The sequence below is a fragment of the Vidua chalybeata genome, chromosome 4, assembly GCF_026979565.1.
Source record: "Vidua chalybeata isolate OUT-0048 chromosome 4, bVidCha1 merged haplotype, whole genome shotgun sequence".
In the NCBI taxonomy this organism is placed as follows: Eukaryota; Metazoa; Chordata; class Aves; order Passeriformes; family Viduidae; genus Vidua; species Vidua chalybeata.
In genome coordinates, this window is record NC_071533.1 from 6,658,215 (window position 1) to 6,671,966 (window position 13,752).

Below are 13,752 nucleotides of genomic sequence, written 5' to 3' on the forward strand. Positions count from 1 at the left end.
ACTCACCCTTCATCTTCACTTTGGAAAAGCAGAATGGCACAATACTCTGTTCAATCTGGAAATGTGTTTTGTGCTGTCACCGCAGGGACGCAGCTCTGTGATGGCAGGCAGGGACAGGCTCTGCCCTGGGCACAAGCCCCATGTGTGATGGGGCCTGCAGCAGCTCTGCAGGTCCAAGGGGCAGATGTTTCCCCTATGGATCAGGCTGTACATTTGGGCTGGGAGTGGTGGAGGGTGCTGAGCGTGGCTATACAGAGCCTGCTCCTCCTCTTAAAACCCGCAAAACGTTTTAGAGCAAATCTTTTCTGCTGCACCCTCCATGGGCAGCTTGACAAGAAATACATCCTCTTGTGGGGGGGCTCTTCCCTCTCCCAGCCTGAACAGTTCACTTCAGAATGTAAATGCCGTGGATTCCCAAAGCGGCTCCAGGTGCCACAGAGATCACTTATTCTCTTTTGTTTAAAGACTGAGGGGAGGGCGGCTCTGGAGATCAGATAAATCAGTGGCACCATTTGGGAAGCCACAGCTTTGAAGTGAACTCCACGTTGTTTCCTGCTGTAGGATGGAGGATGGTGGGAGAGCCCACACTGCTATTGTTGGCTGGGCCTGCACGACCCTGTGCTTGGTCTCCTACGCGGCCGCCTTCTCGCAGGGTGCGAGCCTTTCCGCCTGCAGCGACATGATGCCCAGGCACCTGAGGGTGCAGCTGCACAGCTCCAACAACAACTATGTCACTGTCCACACCAACATGTCCTTCTTCTTCCCGGGAGACAAGGTGCCAGGTAAGGAACAGCTTCTCATTCCTGCATCTGAAAAATACACGGTAACTTATCTCAAGCGATGGAATTAATCTCTGCGAGGTCTGGGAAGAGGGATAATTGCTCCGAGTGAGCTACAACACCTCTCTTGTCATGAGGACATATTTACAGAGGAATTCTGTTTGCAGCATGGGTGCTTTTGTTTGGATTCATTTATCTCAACTGGGTCTCAACCATACCGACAGACCTCATTACATGCAGTGGCCCATGAGAGGCACCTCCAGTGCATAAAGTCACCTTCCCATCCCCTCTGCACCACTTGAAGGGGTCTGGGTGACTCACCTGACTCTTGGGCATAGTTGGCAGTATTTCACATCCCTGTCACTGCTGCTCCTCAGGCAGATGCAGACAGAGCTGAGAGGTACCATTCCCCAGCTTGGCCACTTGCCCATTCATCCCTGTGCAAAACAAAACCCCTTTGAGAGCAGAACATGAGCTTTCGCTTACATACAGAGTGGTGTCCAATACTCCTTGCATAAAAATGGCTGCATGCTGCTGATCTAATGTGGTTAATAGCTTATCTTCAAGGAGGGATGGGGGGGGGGAAGTCTCAGGCAAATCCTGTGTGCAATTACACATTGCAAAACCAAAGGTAAAAGTCTGGCCTTCTGTATCTAGCATGTCCAAGACAGACTATGAGGACAAAGCCAGTAAGGTGTTTTCAGTAGTGTTGCCCAAGGTTTTTTCTGGGAACTCCATTGCAGGCAATTCACTCCATAACAGCAAGACAAATCCCTTTGTGTCTTGTGTTTTGTCTTCCAAAGTGACAGTAAGAAGCACCCGGGATTACATGGGCTTTATGCTGCAGGCTCGCAAAGTGTCCAACAACGAAATCGCTGGCACATTCATCTTCCTGCCTCCTGGTTCCAAGCTGCTGACTTGTTCTGAAGATGGTGACACTGTCACACACTCGGACAAGTCACTGAAGAGAAACCTGTCCTTCGTATGGAAAGCACCAGACAAACCCATTGGAGACATCAAGTTTTTGTAAGGACATGCTGGTTCCTAATCAGAATTTGTGTCTTCTCAGTTACAGGTTGTCCAGCACAGTGGTTAATGTATCTTGAACCCAGTATAGCTAAATACTTACCAAATGCTGCAACAGTATCCCAGCTGGTACATAAGTCACCATTAATATCTGCTGCATAGTGCTGCTTTTTATTTACATGGTCACTGTTTTCTCAGAATACATACAATGGAAGATGACAGCTTAAGCATTTTAGGAAACAGAAATGTTAAGGCATAAAGAGAGAACTGTGACCGTGTTGGCTGTCTTTGTAAATAATACAGCCCATAGGACTTCCCTGCCTACAGGATAATCTTGTATATCACTTCTTAAAAAAAAAAAAAAAAAAGACAAAAAAGACAAAAAAGAGGTAGTTTTAAAAAAAGTTAAATGTAAACAGAGTGACTCACAATAGAAAGAGCATGAGCACTGTGTCAAAACTTGACATTTCTGTTTTGCACCAAAGTCCCAAACTGTCCAAGTAGCTTGGTTCTGATTTGGAACGAAATGAAACATCATCTAACTGACTGCCTTAGAGGAAGCACAGTGGCTCTTAATTTCAAAAGATATTAAATTGTTATATTTCAACTTTACAAAGTCACTTAGAAACTGCTTGGCCAGATCCTTGGCTGCTTCCCAAAACCTAAGTGTCCTGTTGAGTGCTGTGGCTTGAGCATCTCATCATGATTCAAGAAAAATTCATTGAAACAGAAATATTGCTGCTTGGAATTTCCAATTTTTGGTCATTGCAGTATATCAGAAAATACTATTAAAGTTTAAAGAAATACTATTAAACTCACAAAAATCCCCAAATAAACCCAAACAAATCCCAACAAGACTTAGTCCTAGCCATCCACTCTGATACTTCCTTCATGTCTGGCTTTTGACCCTCCGAGCTGATATCTGATAGACTCTTTCTTTTTACCCCATCACAGCATCTGGAAAAATGCCTTTTTAGGCTTAAAAATGCTTCATAAGTGTCATCTGGCACAGGAAAACCTAGGTTGGTTTCCCTGTAGATAATTCTCAGAAGCAGCTGAGCAATCTGAGCTGAAATTCTCCCAAAATCTCCAGCTTAAATAAGGCTCTCAGGGTGAAGTTAAAGGTTGGCCAACAGTTTTGGCACCTGACAAAAAGCAGAGGATTAGGCAGGCTCAAATATCAGAAGGCTGAGAAGAGAGACTTTCTTCCCCTTACCTATTCTGCTGTTTGTACAAGTTACATTGGCTTGTTTTAATTAATAAATACCACTGTTGTTTCCCTGCCTACAGAAGATTGTAAGCAGAGCTAGTCCAAGTTTTACAAATGTACTTCTATCAACATGATGAATGTAATACAGCTTTTTAATTTTTTTTTTTGTTTAAGTTCCCACAAATTTTTTGGCTGAGCTTAATTATTTCTTGAGTGGTGATTCTTTACCCCACATCTTTCTTATAGGACCTGGTACCTTTTATTTGTAATAGAAAACGTACAACAGGCAAATCCTTTAAAATACTTTTGCATTGGTTCTCTCTTCAGATTAAAGCAATCTTTGTGATTAGCTAAACAGTCAGATGTTTTATTGATGCTATAGAGCCAGTAAATTCTTGACTGATTATGTTTTAACAGCATCTCCATAGTCCAGTCATACTTTGTTTACTGGGCAAAGATTGAATCTGCTGTTGTGGCTCAGGGAGAGCAAAACAAGACTCTTGCTGACAAGAAGCCCGATGCTGTAGCCCCCACGCCCCTGCAGGGACCAGCTGACCCTCACCCCACAGGTATGGTGAGCAAACCTTGCTGTTTCTTACCAACACCCCCTGCAGAGCAGTTTTACAGCTTATTCTGGGCAAGTCTCCAACACAAGTGCCCCAAACAAGCTGGGGAGAACCATTTAACTCCTGTGTCTGTCGAGGAGATCAGTGATGGCCATGGTGAGCTCCTTGAAGTGAAGGTATGGGTCAGTATTTGAGGTGTGGGTCAGTATTTGAGGAGCCAGTTACAAGGAGGGCACCAGGAAGTTAAATGGAGTTGCCAGTGCCACAATGCCATAATGCCATTGCATTATGATTTCAATGCAAATCTTAAAATACTTTACCTAAAATCTCAGGTCTTGAAGAGAAGGAAGTGCAATTAGCAATGTTGCCTAAACAGAGGAACATATTTGTCTCCAAATGTGATTATTGCCCTCCAGGTATATATTTAGTTGTATTTATGCAGCCTCTGGTCAGTAAGATGCTCCAAGAATTTACTTACACCTAAATCAGACGTATTTCTCAGCATTTTTGGCATGGCACCAAGGCTGAGTTTTAATTATTTTACTTGACTATTACATAGGCAGCGAACTTTGCTGCTTTAGTTTCCATGTGGGTTCCCTCTTAAAAATAAGTGACATGAAAATAAAAGAGTCACTGTTACAAACCTTCCTGGCAAACCTTGGCACTGAGTGGGATTTGAAATAAACAAACCAAAGACAATAGACTTCTGCTCCTCTTTCCCTGATTTTTGTCTCCCTGCTGGCTAAGGTCCCATCTCTCCTGCAGCTGCCACTGGCTCCCTGCTGCCTGCCAGCCCCACTGGCATCGTGGCAACACCAGCACCAGAGCCAGATTTTGGTGTGGGGTCGGAGACTCGTCCCTTTGCTGAGCCAAAACAGCCGGCCCGGACTTTGCGGGCTGTGTCTGGCAGAAGTATCCGGTCCAGAGGCTGGAGGCTGGAGCTGTCCCTTCCCACCCAAGACATTGGAATGGTGGATGCCTTGCAAGGTTCCCTCTCCCAGGACAATGCCTCCAGCTACAGCACCTTCAAGGGGTAAATCTAGGTGGTGGGAAAAGCTGTTTCTCCAGTCCTTGTGTGGGGAAGGAAAACAGTAATAATTTCCCTGCAGATGAACCAGGAAAATGTAGGAAGATGCCTAAGTGTAGGAAGGTGTCTGGGGGAGGTGAGAGGGTGTTTGCTGAGATTTTGAGAAATAATCTTTTGGATATTGCACATGACAGACAGTGACAGGGAGAAAATCCAAAACTCCTAAGAACCCAACGCTGCGTTGCTCAGCACAGTGGGGGACTAGCCAGGTGGTGGAAAGATGTGATAAAAACTATCGACTGTTATAACATTTTTCTGAAAGTGCATACAAATATTCAGTGAAACAGTGAACTCAGCAAACCTATTTCTCCATCTGCAGGGAAAAGGAAAAAAAAGAGGATGCAAAGCAATTATGAAATTTGGGCTTGGGGATGTTTGCTCAGAAGTTTTAGAAGGTTTGAGCTGCATGAGCTTTCATGCAATATTTCATACTGTGGGTGAAAATGATGGGGATAGGAATCAATGATCAGGCATAATTCAAAATACAGGTTGTATGATCCACATTGACTGCATGCCTCCCAAAACTGCTCTAAGGAGCAGCACTTCTTGGTGGTGTGAGCTATGGTGTCACTTGCTAACCCTGCCTTTCCTCTGTCCATATTTCAGAGCAGGAAGCATTGCCAGTGCTGCCACCCTACACTTGTGTTTGATGTGTACAGGCAACAGGACGGTAAGAACCAGGGGTGGGGAGGATGCCCCAGCAGCCCATGTAGGTGTCATAAGTGAATAAAACTACATTGAGGCTGTTGAAAGTTTTAAATTTTTTTCCTTAACTGGAAATTGGGGTTTATAAATCTTTCTAGGTTGGTGTTTTTTTTTTTTTGTTTGTTTTGTTTTTTTTTTTTTTTTTTTTTTTTTTTTTTTTTTTTTGAGCCCACTGCCTGGGTTTTTAAGAGGCCCACTGTAAAAACAATTGCTTTCCCTTATGTAGATGTGACTACAGGCTGCTGGAAATGTGTGTGCTTAGAGATACAGGACACAGAGTTAACGGGGTAAGTCCACTATGCAGGTGATGGAGAGAAGAAAAATACAAAGAGAAGAAAGAACTAGACCTGGTTTCCAAAATGCCAAAGGAGAAAGAGAAATAATCTCACTGAAAATAAAAGAGAAAGGCAACATACAGCACAGAATGAGCCAGAAATATTTAGGAAGGAGCAGAAGACAGAGAACAAGTAAAGGAGAGATGTATACCATGAGCACCTAGCCATGGAGAGAAGTGGAGAACTGGCAGTAGATGGAAACCAAAGGGAAGGATGAGTTATTGCACAAGGCAAGATCATAAGAGCATAATGGAACAAAAACATTGAGAAATTAGGCAAGAATGGAGAAGAGTATGAAAAGAAAGGAGAAATGAGTTGAGAAAGGGCAAGGACTTGCAAGCAGTTCAATTTTCTAGCCCAAAGTCCCAAGTCCTGCAGCATATCCTTACAGTACAATGTTTGCATTTTGAGGGCAAGTGATCCATACACATGCAATTCTAACTTTGCCAGCCTGTCACTTTACAGTTTGCAGTTCAGCCACCAAAAGTATTCTATTTACTACTGTATTTCAATAGCACCTTCAGAAACCATCCCTTCCACAAAGGATGCTCTGACCCTCCACTACTTTGCTTCACAGCTTGTCAGGGCTCCTACCTCAGCTTTGTGCTCCTGTCACACTGTCTTCCCAGGAAGCTTTAGAAATCACTAATGATGGTAGAGGGTGAGAGTTTCTCTGGTGTAATTAATGGATGTGTGAAAAAGCCTGCTGGGCTGGACAGGCTGGAGAGGTGCCAGCTACTGAGGGCCAGATCCAAATCTCAGTGGAGCCAAATTAAAAACTCCAGTACATTTTGCAGGTTTTGGATGGGGGCTCAGGTGCATAGCAGGAATGGAAAAATTCACTGGGGGCCTCCTAAATTGCATGCTTGTTCCCCAGTTAGTCTTGGATGATACCTGCAGCAAAGCCTGGGCTGCAGAACTGGCGTGGAGCAGCTGGCATTTTGTGACAGTTAAAATAAGGTACATGGAACCAGACAGTGCCCAGAAACAGGCCCAGGCAGGAACCTACATTCCCACTAAAATGGGTGGTTAAGCAACATAGAGGGGCAGAAGATTTCAGACTGGCTGTGTAAACTGAGAAAGCAAGACAGGCTTTGGGGAGAGTTTGTAGGTTGTATGTGAATGCCCCAAAACTGCTGATGGCAAAGGCCATCCCAAGTGTTCCATGTCTGTCCACTCCATAGCGTCAGAATGGCAATACTGAATCCCAGTGGGTCCATGTGAGCCTACCCATGCAGCATGGCTGGGAAAATCACACCTGCCCTTTCAGCATGACCCTGGTGCCATTCAAGGTGGGAATTGTTTATTAAGTGATATCATTTTGTGATAATGATGCCTGTGAAAAATACCACCACCACAACAGGAACTGCAAACATTTAGTTAGACAAAGCAGTGACCTTCCTCGCCACCTGTGCCCTTCACCTTTGCTCCTCCAACCCACACTGCCTTTGCCCCTGGGACCAACTGGGGTGCCTTGTTCCTCCCATGGCAATTCTGGTGTGGATCGAGCAGGGTTGCATCTGCTTCATTTTCTAAAAGCTACTGAGTAAACAGGGAATAGAGAAGAGTTAATATAAAGCCAGAGGGACACAAGGGCATTAGAAATAGAGTTGAAGTGTTCCATGAGGTAGGTAGAAAGAACTTAATCAGCCCCCCTTTTTTGCTTCCCTCACTGCACATTTTGGCATGTTTTTGCTTTCAAAGGGCAGTACTGAGAGTGGGACCATCTTGAAAGCCTCCTTACGTGTGACAGCATCTCCCTCTGCCCTGCATGTACGCACTCACCTGGGCGACATCGCTGCAACCACAGCCTGGCTTGGTGATGCCAACACTGCTGGCAATTTGTCCTCTGCATCAAGGCAAATGGCAGGAAGAGAACTGGCACCACAGCCAGGGAAGGCAGGCACCTCTGGAGGAGGCAGCGGTGAGGAGGACAAGGATGAGCAGGAGGCAGCTGGGAATACCCTGCCATGGGTGACCAGATCAGCTCCCAAATCTGCTGTTCCTGGGATAGGGGAAGGCCCTGGTAGAGGAACCCGACTCCTTGCAGCCCAACTTGGCATCCTCCTGGTCTGCACGGCCGCGCTGGGCCTGCTGCTGGCAGCTGCCATGCGCTGTGTCTGTGCCCAGCACTGCCACAAGCGGGCCGAGGTGTCCTTCAGCGAGCCCGACCCCGACATCATCACCATCACGGAAAACGGGGAGGTGATGCACTTCCGAAAGGTCCGGGACAACAGCTTCGTGCTGGTGCCTGCTGAGTGCAACTGGGTCAGCCCCTTGAGCGGCGCGAAGAGGACTGTGGTGGTTTAGTCCCTCTTCGTGCTGCCAAACAGGCAAACAAACCCAAAGCAGCCAGTTCAGACAGAGGTGTTAGGCAAATGTATCTAAACTACAGCTGCTGAGAAAATTGAAGCTGATAGATTGCTCAGTGTGTTACACTTGCTGCAATTAATATTGTATATCTGCTCATTAGCTGTCACTGTGGCAATGACATACTCTTCTTCTGTTGCCTTAAGGGTGTAGCCAGAAATAGAAATTCTTCCTCTGCATTGTGGTATTGACTCCTGTTTAAGCTCAGAAAAAAAGTTTCTAGTGTTATATTTCTTTCTAGGAACTACAAACCCAACCATTCTCATTTAAGAGCTTACAGGTTTGACTCTGTGTACTTGGTATCCCTCGGATAACAAATATTTGCCACAAGACTTGAAGTTTCAATTTGAAAATAAAAAGCAATAACTCATTAGTGGAGAACATTGATCCCAAGAACGCCGAATTGATCCATGGAGTGAAACACAGGATGGCAAACACCAGCTTTTGGTGGAGAAACATGCTTCCTCATCAGGTGCAAATGGAAGAAAATCTTTCCTGTCCATTTGCACCTGATGAAGAAGCGTGTCGAAGCCTGACAGCCAACATTTATTTAGTCTTTTACTTTGAGTCACTCAGTGACGCTGTGCAGAAGCACGGACTGAGAAGTACCCTTCCCAGGTCACTTTGGAGATGCCTTGCAAAGGCTGCATGGGAAGTTAACAGCATCCTTGTTTGTGCAAACTTCTCTCTGACCCTGTGGTTTTCTGCAGGAGACCCCTAAAGCAACCCTTGGAAAACAGCATGATCCTGGACACATCCTAAGAAGGAGAGGTGGCAACAGCAAGGGTAAAGTTTTGTTTTACTGCAGCTTTGAAAGAGCCAGAAATAGACCTGATAATGATCCTCTTGAGATGTACATATTAGAGCCTTTCAGAGAACAGGAATTGACCCCTCTGGTGGTCAATTCTAGAGTGGATCAGCTCATCATTCCCAAGCCATGTAGTGGGGAACAAACTTACATTTTGGTGCTGCAGCCTAATTCACAGCCCACAGCAATCCCCCTGAACCAAGCAGATAATGACAGGACACTGATGGTTCACCCAGCCTTCCTGGTGACAACTTCCCCTCTGTCAGGAGGGCTCTGTGGCCATCTCCAACTAGTTGCCCATCTCCATGCTGGATAGTCAGTCAAAGCCCTGCTCTTACATCCTCCCTTACCTCACCACTAACTTTAGAGGAGACAGGTGGGACCTGAGTTCTCCTGCTTCAGCTCCAGCACGATGCACAGAGTGCAGCTTTTGCTAACAATGCCTTCCATTAGCATTCAGAAAAAGCTGGTTTCTGACCATACTGCTGCACTGTGATTTGTGCTGCACACATGGACAAATTTTTTATCAACTTCACTTCTAGGCCCAGTGAGCCCTGGGCAAAAAAAAAAAAAAAAAAAAAAAAAAAGAGGAAGAAAAGAAGTGTACTCACAAATGCAGCTTGCGGAGATGAGCTTGATGCTCTTAACTACTGCACTTTGAAGAGAAGGGCAACTGCACCCTTTGGTGCAGAAAAAACAAGGGTAGTTCTGTAATTGAAAAGACAAAGTTTGGTTTAGGACTCAGAACGATGCCAGGTGAATGGTTTTATATTCACTAACTGAGCTTATGCCCTACCTACTAGTAAATCTCCAGGTTTTTAAGCACACATCTAGACACTTACAATAGCAATCCTCTCCCATGTCATGTGCCTTAGAAAGAAATCATGTTTCTGTAACCCAGTGTAGCTGAACTGTGTAGTGACTAAAACAGACTGCACTGAAGTCATTGTTAATGCAGCCAAAAAAAAAATCCTAATTAACTGAGAAAATAGGTCAACAAACTCTTAAATATTTAAAGAACTATCACATATTATTTTAAAAAGTTTCTTATGATGGCATAGCTGTTTATGAATAAATTACAAATACCTATGGCCTCTTTCAATGTTTCTCTAGGATTAATATTACCAGACTGCTCTGGCTATAAAACCAGAACATTCCTCTCCTCAGCTCTTTCCTCACAACCCAGCACTGCATCTTTCTAGGCTGACTAGAGCAAGGGAAGGCCTCATGGAAGTGTTTGATTGGGAGAGTGGCACTTCAACACCATTCTGCCTTCTGCCAAGCTCTGCCTTCTGCTGAATTGATGTGCTCCAGTGTTATTAACAGTAAGACCAGTAATGGTGAGCTCTGAGGGATTCAGCTCCTCTGAATTAGTAATGAGTTTTGCTACTTTGCGACTCTCTTGGCTGAGACCTAAAGTGCCTGTGTCTTTTTTTCTGACTTCTGAATGATGTTCTGTTTGTTGTAGTTGCCATGACAGGAGGAACAGAAGTCTTATCTCTTCTTAAGGCTGTTAAAAACACAAGCACTGGTTAATTTATTAGAAGGCAAACCATTCAAACATCCCCATTCTTAACTGACTTGCCTTATATGGAAATTAATCTGTGCTCACGCTTGTAACAGATTTCTGAGAAAAAAAAAAATGTCAGAATTAGGAAAACAAAGGCACAAACCATTCTAATATTTACTGGAGAGACAAGTGAAAGACTTGCCTTATTCCCCTCTCTAGGTGCATGACTGGGCTGGTCACAGACGTTCTGCTGGCACTGGGGATTTCAGTTCCTCCAGGGCAGCTCAGCCTGCAGTCACCTGTGGCCCACGCCAGGCTGTCATCCCTCAGTGAAGTGACATGGTTTGGGGTCAGAAGTACTGAAATCAGCTAATGCACACCTATCCTGAGCCTCTCCCCCCACCAGCCAAACAGGCATCAAACATAGTTTTGGCAGTAAAAATGTTTATGGCTATTGCAATGCTTGAGCTATCCTTACTCAAGAAAAGAAAATATATAAACAACAAAATGTAATATGGAGAGATCACACTAAGCAAGACAGCTGATCCAAAGCTTGGATATCACAGACATTTCTTGCATTGGTTAAATTGTCACTAGTGAGCAAAAAAAGCCAGACATGCACTGATTTGGCCAGCTGCAAGAAGGGTGACGAGACTCATAGGAGAAGCCCCAGGGCCCTGTGGGCCCAGCAATCACAGTCAGCAGGGATGTGTGAGCTCAGGCTCTCCCAGATCAGCGTGGATGCGGCCCCAGGCATTTCAGAGATCTGGCTGGCTGGCTTGGCCAGCCCTTTTGGCACAGTTTCTGCAACTACTCAGGACCACAAAACCAAGGAAGGCAAAGCAGTAAGGTCAGGAACCCAGTGAGTAAAACATTCAGCAGATGCATGTGTTATTTATTCACTCAGATTTAAATAATAATGACAAATGCCTGTAAAAAAGAAAAGGAGATGCTCTAACAACTCCTGCAACATTCAGCTCCTAAAAGACAGCTGCTTAGCAGCAAAACCAAATGACAAAGTAGCAGCCTGACCTGCAAAGCTGGTGAACAGCAGAACAGATCTCTCACTCCTCCTGGCAAGCTGGACCATTTCACTGCCTCTGCCAGGCCCTTAAGGCTCATTGTGTCTGGACAGCTCTACAGGGCTCCCTTCCTGTCTTTGCCTTCCCTTCTCTCTCCTGCCAGCTTGTCCAAAGCTATGAGAGGACAGAGAAGGACTTGGAGAGTCACAACCTCCCCTGGACCAGGACCTGCTCAGAGATCTCTCCCAGCCCCTTCCTGCCACTGAACTGCCTCCCCTTCACAGGTTTTGTCTCGGCAGCCCTCTTTCCTCATTAGAGTGCGTGTGACTCTCTCAATAAAATATTTTGATACATGATGTATGAAGGACCGTGTCTCAAACCACATTTTACTGTATATTTAAGTGCATGTTTTGCTGATTTACTACCGTTCTAGAGAACGTCTCCCTCCCTGAGCAGGGCAGGCCCGTAACGGATACATCAGCTCTGACTAACGATTATTAGTACATCCCAAGGTTATGTCCCACAATCAAATAATGTGTAGGAGGGAAGAGAGACTCCAGCTTGCTCGGCTGAGGACAAAGATCACAGATAGTCTCTTTCAATCTTCAGATTGCAATATCCATTACAGATTGCCACCTTCTAATGTCAAAGTATAATTTGTTGTTGAGAAAATGTGTTGCTGTTCCAAAGGTGAGTCAAAGATCAGGCTGGCTGTATATCAGCGCATGTTGATGTCCATTAAGAACTGACGGCCAGGTACCAAGGACATGGGGCAGAGGGAACGGCAGCAGACGTGACTTGCTGATCCTTCCTGTGCAAACACGCGGCCCGGAGTGGGAAAATATTTAACCCAGTCGAAGTCAGGTGTCACCAGCAATTACCAGTGTGTAAGTCAGCACCAAGGCGACGTGTCAGAGACAGAGGCTGCCTGCAGCGGTGTCTGCCCGCGCGGCTCGGGGCAGGAATCGAGCAGTACCTGCGCTGCCGGGCAGATCCGTGCGGGCCCGCGCTGCGGGATCCGTCCCCAGGCGCTCCCCAGGGCAGCGCCGGCCGCCCCGCGCTCCCGCCGGGCGCCGCCAGGGGGCAGCGTTGTCCCGGCGATGGCGGCCGCGCGCCGCGGGCCGGTCCCGGCGCGGCGGGGAGCGCTCGGGCGGAGGGAGGGTTTGTAATCCTTCCCTGCGCTTGCATTTCAGCTTGTATGGTTTGTACTCTGTCTTAATTATCAAGCCACTACAGAGCTTACACAGTTTTCCCCGATGCTATTTTAAATTCCCAATTGCATTTTGTGGGGATTTTTTTCTTCTAGAAATCCACTACACGAACGCTGCTGGGAAAACAATAAGCAGGGTGTAAGTTGTCTTATGTGCCCTTCTCCTGACAGCTTCCCACTAACGAAGAGGTTTATGACAAGAAAAATCAAACCTCTCTCCAGTTCCAGCAGTGCCACGTGGTCTGTCTGGGCCCCATGGTCAGAGCTGAGCTCAAGTGACTCCAGCAGGTCACAGCCCCGGCCAGAGAAGGCTGAGGCAATGCTGTCCTGGTGGCTGATGCAACCAAAGGCTCGGAGAGGGCTGTATTTCTTACTGGAAACATCTGCCTGTCACTTGGCATTTGAATGAGCAGTTCGAAGCTGCTGGTAGGTGCTTGTGTCAGGGTAATGACTGTGACAGGCTTTTTCCATCTCTGAGGAGGAGATGGTTGTGACATTTACTTTGACTGCAGCTTTGAAGTCACTGAATTCCTCTGGTTGAGAAGAATTTCTTCCTAATATCTATTCTAAATTTACCTTCACTTTAAAGCCATTCCTCCTTGTCCTATTACTATTTGCCCTTGTAAAAAAAGTCCCTCTCCAGCTTTATTTTAGCCCCTCTGTTTGCAGGGGCTCCAGAACTTCTTGTTAATAGCTTGCAGGAAAACACCCTGTGTGGCATCATGGTCTCTTTGGGAGGTTCACTGCCACCCCGCCCTCTGCAGCTGCTTGCCAGAAGCTCCGTCCCAAAAAACACCCACTAGAGTACATGGCTCCTGCAGACAGCATGCACATGGCCAATCTCATCACAGCCATGGTAGGTGAGCAGGGCAGCACAAGTCAAATATGCCAGAGATACCCACACAGTGTCATCCTTCCTGTGCAAAGCACAGGAAACATGGATGCAGCACAGTCCATGCTGGCCACGTCAGCCACAGCAACACCCTCTGGGAGGCTCCCTGTCCTTGATGTCTACAAGGGCTAGTGCTGTTCTGGGCCCACACGTAAGGTCAAGGATGCCGCTTGTGTCTGTGAGACTGGCTCCTTGATCCTCCCTTCTGCCTACCTGCCATGCTTACACATCC

The 13,752-nt window shown here is 46.2% G+C and overlaps 1 protein-coding gene across 1 annotated transcript; it reads left to right on the forward strand.

The window, feature by feature from the left end:
• Nucleotides 1-353: 353 nt before the first annotated feature.
• On the forward strand, nucleotides 354-8,018 carry REELD1 (reeler domain containing 1). The gene is made up of 6 exons (XM_053940505.1): nucleotides 354-782; nucleotides 1,583-1,805; nucleotides 3,433-3,584; nucleotides 4,329-4,614; nucleotides 5,600-5,660; nucleotides 7,413-8,018. The coding sequence occupies exons 1-6, from the start codon at nucleotides 563-565 to the stop codon at nucleotides 8,016-8,018; spliced, it is 1,548 nt and encodes a 515-aa protein (XP_053796480.1). The 5' UTR covers nucleotides 354-562.
• Nucleotides 8,019-13,752: the final 5,734 nt, after the last annotated feature.

Bases quoted from the DNA above. Each gene is read 5' to 3' on its own strand.
- REELD1 (XM_053940505.1), top strand. From the start codon at position 563: ATGGAGGATGGTGGGAGAGCCCACACTGCTATTGTTGGCTGGGCCTGC. The intron at 3,585-4,328 runs GTATGGTGAGCA...CTGCTGGCTAAG, and splicing joins AGCTGACCCTCACCCCACAG to GTCCCATCTCTCCTGCAGCT. The intron at 4,615-5,599 runs GTAAATCTAGGT...TCCCTTATGTAG, and splicing joins AGCTACAGCACCTTCAAGGG to ATGTGACTACAGGCTGCTGG.